Source organism: Lasioglossum baleicum, chromosome 12 (genome assembly GCF_051020765.1).
Source record: "Lasioglossum baleicum chromosome 12, iyLasBale1, whole genome shotgun sequence".
NCBI lineage: Eukaryota > Metazoa > Arthropoda > Insecta > Hymenoptera > Halictidae > Lasioglossum > Lasioglossum baleicum.
Window position 1 is genome coordinate 115363 of NC_134940.1, and position 10378 is coordinate 125740.

General features: G+C 36.0%; 2 protein-coding genes across 2 annotated transcripts; both read left to right on the forward strand.

Annotated features, from left to right (window-relative positions):
* Nucleotides 1-4559: 4559 nt before the first annotated feature.
* Nucleotides 4560-7548, forward strand: LOC143214020 (uncharacterized). The gene is made up of 3 exons (XM_076434513.1): nt 4560-5647; nt 5724-5902; nt 6228-7548. Exons 1-3 carry the CDS (start codon nt 5110-5112, stop codon nt 6306-6308), a joined length of 798 nt encoding a protein of 265 aa, XP_076290628.1. The 5' UTR covers nt 4560-5109; the 3' UTR covers nt 6309-7548.
* Nucleotides 7549-9035: 1487 nt separating this feature from the next.
* LOC143214145 (uncharacterized) lies at nt 9036-9907 on the forward strand. Its single transcript, XM_076434826.1, has 2 exons — nt 9036-9175; nt 9652-9907. The coding sequence occupies exons 1-2, from the start codon at nt 9102-9104 to the stop codon at nt 9905-9907; spliced, it is 330 nt and encodes a 109-aa protein (XP_076290941.1). The 5' UTR covers nt 9036-9101.
* Nucleotides 9908-10378: the final 471 nt, after the last annotated feature.

Here is a 10378-nt window from a genome sequence, read left to right on the forward strand (position 1 = left end):
CTACAAGCGTTTAAAGATGGTAAAAAATTGCAGATTTTCACGATTTTCGGCCTATAACAGCAGTAAATCTAAGAATTCCTACATCTTTCGATGACTGTCATTTTTCCCGGCATCAACCGATTTCGATGAAACTTTCACAATGCATATAACCACCGACGAGATATAAGGATAGACCTATCATCTTATGGGACTTCGTGTCCACACTATGAATTACCGACTGTGCAAAAAAACCGGAGGCACCGACGAGATACTATTAAAGACTGCCAGCCTTATGGGAGTTGGCGGGACTCGAATTTTTCGGTATTTCTTACGCCCTCTAGGATATATTTTAGCTCCATCCAGAGAAACAGAAGGCCAACGACGGCATTTTGTCGGTAAAGAAGACCACTGAGGAGATTCTCGTCGCGATGCATTGCTGTGAATGCGAATTATTACGGAACCATGCGTTATTACGTTATCCCTGCGCCTACTCGCGCCCACTTACTGGTCCCGCGGAATAACACAGGGGCTGGCAGTCTTTAATAGTATCTCGTCGGTGCCAGAGGTTTTCGTATGCCCTCTACAATTTAGAGTGGTGAGTTTAGGAATTACGTAGAATTTCAGATATCGACGGCGTAGTTGCCAAACCACATTCGAAAATATTCGTCGCATAGTTGCCAATTTACTGTTACTGCCGTGTAATGCACAGCGCGTATTTTTGCTATTTTCCACGTTACAGCACCGGCGATATATATATATATATATATATATATATATATATATATATTGCCAGAGCAATTAGTTTACAACAGGATGTCAAAAGAAATTTTTTCTAAAATTGCATTTGGCCGGAATTGTAGAGAAAATACTAAAAGTTGTAAGAAAGCTGTCAGCACAAACGAGATATAGGAATCCTATTCCTATATCCCATTTGTGCTGTCAGCCTATTTTAGCTGTCAGCAGCCCCGACGAGATCCTGCCTGGGACTCCAAAACTGAGTTGGTAATACAGGAAATGACAAGAAAAAGAGGCCACGTGGCCTCAGCAAAAATGGCCACAAAAATACATTTGGTGATAGGTCTATCCTTATATCTCGTCGGTGATATAACCCACACAGATCTACAAAACATATTTTTCAAAACTTCAATATAGGCCCGCATAAAAAAGTTGTAAAATGCAACGTTTAGTATTTCCTCTACAATTCCGGTCAAATGCAATTTTTGAAAACATTTTTTTTCGCATCCTGTAGTAAACTAATTGCTGTAGCGTTCCAAAAAAGTTCAAATCGCATAGTCCAATACTTAAAAAGTTACGGTGTTTTTAAGAGTGTCCGAATATTAGTGGGAGTCACTGTATTTTATATAAAACGATATAAACTTTTCGTTCTGATCAAGGCCAAAGATGATGTAGGTTATTGTCCGGACTGAATGTGGAGACAGGTTCTCTCTCTTGTCCGGACTGAGTGTGGAGATGGGAGCTGATCCAGGCTAAGCACTAGTGTAGGGGGCAGCACTATAATGAGCACGGCCAAAACCCGGGCGTCAGCACTCTCATATACTCTCTGCTGAAACATACGTTTTGGGGACGTACGTGGCTACTTGGGCAAAATGTAACGGGGTCACTTTTAATACTTTCATATGGTATATCTAAATACTGCTTCATTGTACTTGCTGCACTGTCCGAAGGCGACGAATTGGAGCAGCGTCTGGTCAAGTGAGAAACTTTATTTACATAAAAATCCCAAAAACCTTCAGTTTCTTGTTCTGTTTCTTCTGCCTGTACAGATCTAGTCTCACTATTTGTTTCTGCAGTTATTAAAGGTATGAGTTCTGATAAAACTGTTTCTGTTAGATCGGTATAACAGTTGGCAACTTAGTTCCATTTCTAGTCACTACTGGCGCTACATTCACCATTGGCGTTCCGCCGCTATCGATCGTTTACTCATCGATCTCAGACACGCGATCTCGTAACGTATACCTGTATTTTAGATATCTCTTTTACAATAAATCTATTGTCAGTGTGTGCAAACGACGCCTTGCGTACAGTTAATTTCTGCTCCTACGGAAACCACGATCCTAGCCTCCTTAACAGTTTCTGTGGCTGTTTGTATATCTGTATCATTTCTGAAAACTGCGGTTTTAAATCTTGGATCTGCTATAGTTGAAATTGTGATAATTTTATTTGTATGTATGTAATCGAATCTGATTTCTAAGTTGTTTATTATATTGCATTTCAATGCATGTCCAGGTATTGTCTGGGGTTTAATCTTGTCAATAGCATTCTGTAAGCCTGTAATTAATGGCATAATCGTTGACGCAGTAACGTATTTCTCTCCACCTAATTCACTGCTTACATTAGGGATGCCGATTATTTTCAAAAAGATCGATTTTTCTGAATCGATTATAATCGAAGCTTAAGAATCGATCCACTAAAAAATCGTTTCCAAATAATCGATGTTTTGAATAATCGATTTTTTTTTTAGAAATGTCTAAAAATGATAAAAAAACGAAGATCAAAATTTTGTTGGACATTTTTATTAAAGAAATAAAGTAATAATAATTATTATACTGCGGATCTTTATGCATTTATAGCAAAATTGAGTATATGAAAATCGAAGAAGTTGAAAAATTTTAAAAATTGAAGATATCAATATACAGGGTGTCTCAAAATTAGGTCCGGAGCCGAAAATGGGAGGTTCCTGAGATCATTTCAAGCGACATTTTCCTTTGAAAAAATGTCGTCCGCGGCTTCGTTAACGAGTTATTAACGAAAAACACGGACCAATCAGAGCGCGAGCTAGACGCGTGCAGCCCGGCTCGCCGGCAGCCGAGTGTCGGTGGCACGCCGCGATGTCGTAACGAACAAAAGTTTCTCGATGATGTGAATCCTCACCAATTTCGATAAGCTTTGGATATGTTGTCAATACCATGATTCTGAACAACATTTCCCTTCACAGTTTCTGTCGATCGGCTTTAGTTTACGACATTATTGTAAAAATTTGTAATTGTAAATCGATCGATGTACTATTTCCTATCCGATTTCGATAATCTTTGGATATGTTGTCAATACCATGATTCTGAACAACATTTCCCTTTACAGTTTCTGTCGATCGGCTTTAGTTTACAATATTATTGTAAAAATTTGTAATTGTAAATCGATCGATGTACTATTTCCTATCCGATTTCGATAAGCTTTGGATATGTTGTCAATACCATGATTCTGAACAACATTTCCCTTCACAGTTTCTGTCGATCGGCTTTAGTTTACGACATTATTGTAAAAATTTGTAATTGTAAATCGATCGATATACTATTTCCTATCCGATTTCGATAATCTTTGGATATGTTGTCAATACCATGATTCTGAACAACATTTCCCTTTACAGTTTCTGTCGATCGGCTTTAGTTTACGATATTATTGTAAAAATTTGTAATTGTAAATCGATCGATGTACTATTTCCTATCCGATTTCGATAAGCTTTGGATATGTTGTCAATACCATGATTCTGAACAACATTTCCCTTTACAGTTTCTGTCGATCGGCTTTAGTTTACAATATTATTGTAAAAATTTGTAATTGTAAATCGATCGATGTACTATTTCCTATCCGATTTCGATAAGCTTTGGATATGTTGTCAATACCATGATTCTGACAACATTTCCCTTTACAGTTTCTGTCGATCGGCTTTAGTTTACGATATTATTGTAAAAATTTGTAATTGTAAATCGATCGATGTACATACTATTTCCTCGCCGATGTCGATGAGCTTCATTTCAAAGGAAAAAGATATTTAAAACATCGAATTTATAACATATTTCAAAGTCATCGAAATCGGTGAGGACCCACATCATCGGCAACTTTACCCGAACGATAGAAGAAGCACAAACTTATTGAATCAAAAACTCACTTATTCAGCCGTAAATCCATTTGACTACCACATACAACCACCACACTTTTACATAATCTTCGAATCGGTGTTTTCGAGAATCATACGATTCTCGAAAAATCAATATCTCCTTGGGAACGATTTCATTTGTTTTAAACGACGCTTTCATCGAATACATTGTACGCTGGGAGAGCACAGTTTCGCGCGGCATCGCGAAGAGCATCGAACTCTTTCCGCGTCGGAGTAAGTAATTTCGTTCAATTTCGATACGAGTTATAAAAGTGTGCTACGAGTTCAACAATTATGTAAAAGTGTGGTGGTTGTATGTGGTAGTCAAATGGATTTACGGCTGAATAAGTGAGTTTTTGATTCAATAAGTTTGTGCTTCTTCTATCGTTCGGGTAAAGTTGCCGATAATGTGGGTCCTCACCGATTTCGATGACTTTGAAATATGTTATAAATTCGATGTTTTAAATATCTTTTTCCTTTGAAATGAAGCTCATCGACATCGGCGAGGAGATAGTATGTACATCGATCGATTTACAATTACAAATTTTTACAATAATATCGTAAACTAAAGCCGATCGACAAAAACCGTCAAGGGAAATGTTGTTCAGAATCATGGTCTTGACAACATATCCAAAGCTTATCGAAATCGGACAGGAAATAGTACATTAGGGTGGACCTTATTTTCCACCATCGAAATTTTTATGTGCGACCCTCTAGATTTGTTCCATTTGATAATAAAATAATTTCTGCAAAAGCGGAAGTCGATAGGACAAAGGGAAAGGGTGCCACAATTGACTTGAAGTTTGGAAATTTCACTAGTTTTACTCCAATTCTATCTATAACTCCATTGTAACATTTCCGCTGAAAAAATTATTATTATTTACCAAAAGTATCATTTCTCGGTTATTTAATAACAATATTTACTTATAAGTTTGAATAATTTATTCGAAAGTTTGAACCTTTAGCGTATAAGAGTACAAGAGTACTACAATATGAAATGAAAACCACTGTTACCTGTCAGCAAGGTTTTGCTTGCTGCAGCTACCTGAGAACCTTTTACCTATTCCACTGACCCTCGGAAACTTTCCGTTAGGCCCTTTAGAAGCCTCCCCTCTTTTATGGTTATACCTAAACTCATTTCGTACGTCCATCGACAAGAGAACTCACTTCTCACTGCAGTCTAGGCCGAATCTTCGTAGCACTCGCATTGGAAATACTACAGAGAGTTGAGTAAGATGGAAACAAGGAGCAGTGATCAGTTATTCCTATTAAATCACTTTGAGTCACAAATTGTTGGGGCTAAATTACCAAGCAACGGACAACTTTTACGTGTATTGTTCTATAATATGCGAAAAGTGAACTTAAATCTACGTGAAAGTGCGGCTTTAGTGATGAAAGAAGTAGAAATTTTCTGGGAAAAGACGAGAATTCCAATAAAAAAAACATCGGATAGTATTAATAAAGTGGAAAAACTATACAACAAATGGCGAACGCTTAATAAAACCGCGAATCGCCAAAATGATCTACAGAGAAAGCGAGAACAAGAATTTATAGATTCATTAGAGGATTTATTCGATATCGCACATGCGAATGCCTTAGAAATGATTTCTGTAGAGGAAGATAAGATATTCCTCCTGCAGCAGAGGGAAAAGAGACGAATCGGTTCGATGGCATCTATTGATCGTAAATTAGTAGAGAAAGAAGAAAGACAAGCAGAGCGGAAGGAACAACAAGAGATGCGGTGGCAACGGGCTCAGGAATCATCGATCAATGGTAATGTTTTGAAGTTATTTCTAATGCTTTCACATTTATATTTTCCAATTATAGCAAATTTATTTTTACGTTATAGATTCAGTACAATTAGAATCAACGTCCACATCCAGTGATGAAGAGACAGAAGTCCCGTTAGCAAGAACCATAGAAATTCTTTCGGACGAGCCTCAGGTACCTGACGGTGATGACACCGAGGCAGAGGACTACAATATACCTGGGCCGAGTAACCCCAAGAAAAGACGAGGAAAGCAGAAGGTTATTACTCCAAAACTAGTAGCTGTTTTAGATTCGTGTAGAATAAGCGACCGTGATGCAATTCGAATTGTTATGGCAACAGCAGAATGTTTAGGTCATGACCTAAATGAATTAATAATAAATAGAACATCTATTCGAAGATATCGACATAATTATCGGTCTGAGCATGCAGCACAGTTGCAAGAAATGTTCGGACAAATTAATCTTAGGGGCATAACTATTCATTGGGATGCTACACTTATACCAGATATAAGCCACAAAAATGTAGAACGATTACCGATAGTTATAAGTTGCGGGGAAATTAAAAAATTATTGGGAATTCCAGTTATACCATCGGGTAGTGGGGCCAATCAAGCGTCGGCAATCTTCTCTAAGACAGAAAAATGGAATTTATCACAGCAAGTAGAAGCCCTTTGTTTTGATACGACCGCAACCAACACCGGCAGAATACAAGGAGCCTGCGTTCTATTGGAACAAAAATTAGAAAAAGAATTATTGTATTTGCCATGCCGTCACCATATTTATGAATTAATTTTACGTGCTGCATTTGATACAAAAATGAAAAAGTCGACGGGTCCAGATGTTCCTCTTTTTAAGAAATTTAAAAATTCTTGGAGTTCAATAAATAAAGACAATTTTAAGCCCGGCGTAGAAGATGAATTTGTACGTCAAAATGTAATAGAGATTGATAAAAAGATTGAAGCGGCAATACACAATTTGCAACAAATTCAACCGAGGGATGATTACAAGGAACTGATAGAACTTATGATAATTTTTCTAGGCGGAACTCCACCTAAAGGTGTTAGATTTAGGATGCCTGGCGCATTCCACCATGCGAGGTGGATGGCTAAGGCTATATATTGCATAAAAATTTATATTTTTAGGAATGAATTTCATTTAAGTAGTGAGAAAAAGTTATGGATACAAAGTATTTGTATTTTTTTAATTAATATATACATACTCGCTTGGGTACGTACCACTGTACCTGCGATAGCACCCCGGTTAGATTTAGAACTATTAAGTGATCTATGGAAATATAAAGAGATTGACGAAACCATAAGTAATGCTACGTTGCAAAAACTGAGCAATCACTTATGGTACTTGTCACCAGAAAATGTGGGATTGTCATTTTTTGATCCACACATTTCTGTAGAAATTAAAAAAAAGATGGTTGAAGCACTCAACAAAGAAGAAGAACAAAATTGTAAAAAATTGGTCATTCCTAGAAAAGATATTAAACTATATATAGATATTACTATGGACAATTTTGTTTCTACACAAACATTGAAATTCTTTTCTAGATTTGATATAAATATAGATTTTATGTCTAAGGACCCAGCATTGTGGGAAGCGGATAATAATTATAAAGCGGCGACAAGAATTGTAGGGAATTTACAAATCGTTAATGATGTAGCTGAACGAGCAGTAAAATTAATGAAAGAGTATTCCGATTGTATTACCAAAGATGAAAACGAGAGACAGGACATTTTACAAATTGTATCAGAGTATAAACAGCGTTACCCTACAGTCGATAAAAAAACATTAAGTCAACATTTATAATAAATACCACCAATATTTATAAACGTATGTATTTATTAATAACAAAATATATTGCAAAAAAATATTGCAATCTTCGTTTAAACAAATTAATTTAATTGTTAATAAATAACTTTTTTTTATTACAATTAAAGATATTGGTCTAAAATGACATCTAATAATGAAATAATGTGCTAAAAACTGTTTTTCCTATTTTTAGTGAAATTTAATTTTTTTACATAAACAAAGTCGTTGTGGCACGTCTTCTCATTGCCCGATCGAGTTGATTTTTTACAGGGTTTATTTTTTCACTAAATGGCACAAATTGACGGGGTCGCACCATTAAAATTCCGAAAAAATTTTTTCACCAAGAGTAACTAAGGTCCACCCTAATAGTACATCGATCGATTTACAATTACAAATTTTTACAATAATATCGTAAACTAAAGCCGATCGGCAGAAACTGTAAAGGGAAATGTTGTTCAGAATCATGGTATTGACAACATATCCAAAGCTTATCGAAATCGGATAGGAAATAGTACATCGATCGATTTACAATTACAAATTTTTACAAAAATATTGTAAACTAAAGCCGATCGACAGAAACTGTAAAGGGAAATGTTGTTCAGAATTATGGTATTGACAACATATCCAAAGATTATCGAAATCGGATAGGAAATAGTACATCGATCGATTTACAATTACAAATTTTTACAATAATGTCGTAAACTAAAGCCGATCGACAGAAACTGTAAAGGGAAATGTTGTTCAGAATCATGGTATTGACAACATATCCAAAGCTTATCGAAATTGGCGAGGATTCACATAATCGAGAAACTTTTGTTCGTTACGACATCGCGGCGTGCCACCGACACTCGGCTGCCGGCGCGCCGGGCTGCACGCGTCTAGCTCGCGCTCTGATTGGTCCGTGTTTTTCGTTAATAACTCGTTAACGAAGCCGCGGACGACATTTTTTCAAAGGAAAATGTCGCTTGAAATGATCTCAGGAACCTCCCATTATCGGCTCCGGACCTAATTTTGAGACACCCTGTATAATTTCTCCTCTATACACATATTAAGATCATTACGGGAAGAGGTAACATTCAATTTAGTTTCTATTTCTTGCAATCGGTGTAGAAAATTTTTATTTTGTATAAAGATTCAGTCTAATAACCAATCTTCGAAGGGCAATGATACATATATACATATATATGTCGTTGCGCGTCAACCAATGGTCGCGTGGTCGGCCGAGTACGAGTAGAGAATTAACCAATGAACGAGTTTCGTTAGAATCATCATGTGCAGTAGAATTGTCGTGTTTTAGGAAGGAAACACTTATATAGTTACTTTTGATGCTAGTTGGATCTCTTATTCTCTTTATACAGTCTCCGCATAAACACTCCACGGTCTCCACGTACAGTCATACAATTTGCCATAAAAATCGATTATTTTTACAATTTTAGAATCGATTATTTGTAAAAATCGGATATTGAAGAGTCGATTCTAAAAATCGATTTATTTTATGAAAATGATCGATTTTTTAAATAATCGATTAATAATCGGCATCCCTAGCTTACATACTCTATTGGTTTCAGCAGAGGAATAATATCCTGTATAGTTTTGCACTGCTGAGCATTAGGGCTTGTAGGACAATTCGTTAGTGATGCTACAGTTGCACATAAAGGAATTTTCACTGCTAGTAGCCTCTCTAGCATTATCAACGAGGAGTTCCATCTTGTATGTACATCTTGTTTTAATTTTAAAGTGTTTAACCCTATTTGTGTTTGGAAGTCTCGTAATTTATCTGCTGCAGTAACGCTACTTTTAAAATGTGTGATTAATGATCGGCATGTTTTTAATAGACTGACAATCTCTGGAATAGCAGTAACTGAGTCATTTACAACTAAATTCAACGTATGTGCTGTACATGGTAGATATAAATATCCTAAGCGACATACAGCACTTCGCATATTCGCAGCATTGTCAGTTACAACTGCAACAATTTTCTCTGTTATATTAAATTCTGTTAAAGTTATTTGCACTGTAAAACTTATATGCTCATTTGTGTGGTTTTCTTTTAAAACGCTAGTTGCTAATACATTTGAATGTAGCTTATTGTGTAAAAAATAATGTCCAGTAATTGTGAGAAATGATTGTGTATGTAAGTTTGTCCATATATCAGTTATAATTGAGACATGTTCTGTTTGTTTCAGATTTTCCAAAATTCTGGATTTGACGTTAGCGTATACTTTAGGCAAAATGGTCCGTCCTAACGTTCTGCGGTTTGGCAGGTGGTACCGAGGTTCTAGTTCTTTCACAAACTCAATAAATCCTTTGTCTTCTACCATACTTAAAGTTTGTAAGTCTTTGCAAACCATGGCTACCACCAGATTATGTAATTTTAAAATTTTTGATTGTGGCAGTTCATTTGCAACTGTTCTCAAAGTCAATTGCCTGAATTTTATTTGACGATTTTGCATTGTATTAGTAGGTACGTCCGCATTTTGACTAGTATCAGTTGCGTTGGAAGTGGATGCCACAGGTCTTTCTTCCGGCGTTAATGTTGCACGTGTATCATCTCCATCGATCATCTCTGCCACTTCTCCATCGATGAACTCTGCTACTTCTCCATTTGGATTTTGATTTGCTTGAAGTATCGTAAAATGTTTACGTTTTAAATGTTCATGTAAATTGGTGGTGTTGTTTGCACTTTTATATTCTCTTTTACATTAAAGACATGTGGCACTCGTTGATGCCACCAACAACTATATACTATATACTTATTTTTATTAAACTATATAAAACTATATACACTATATACACTATACATGCATTAAAATGCTATATAAATGATAGTTTAGTAGACCTATTTAAACACAAAGCTGGGAAAGCCAATGCTTTTAGTACTGGTTAAAAATTTAAGAACTATTTGATTTTGTA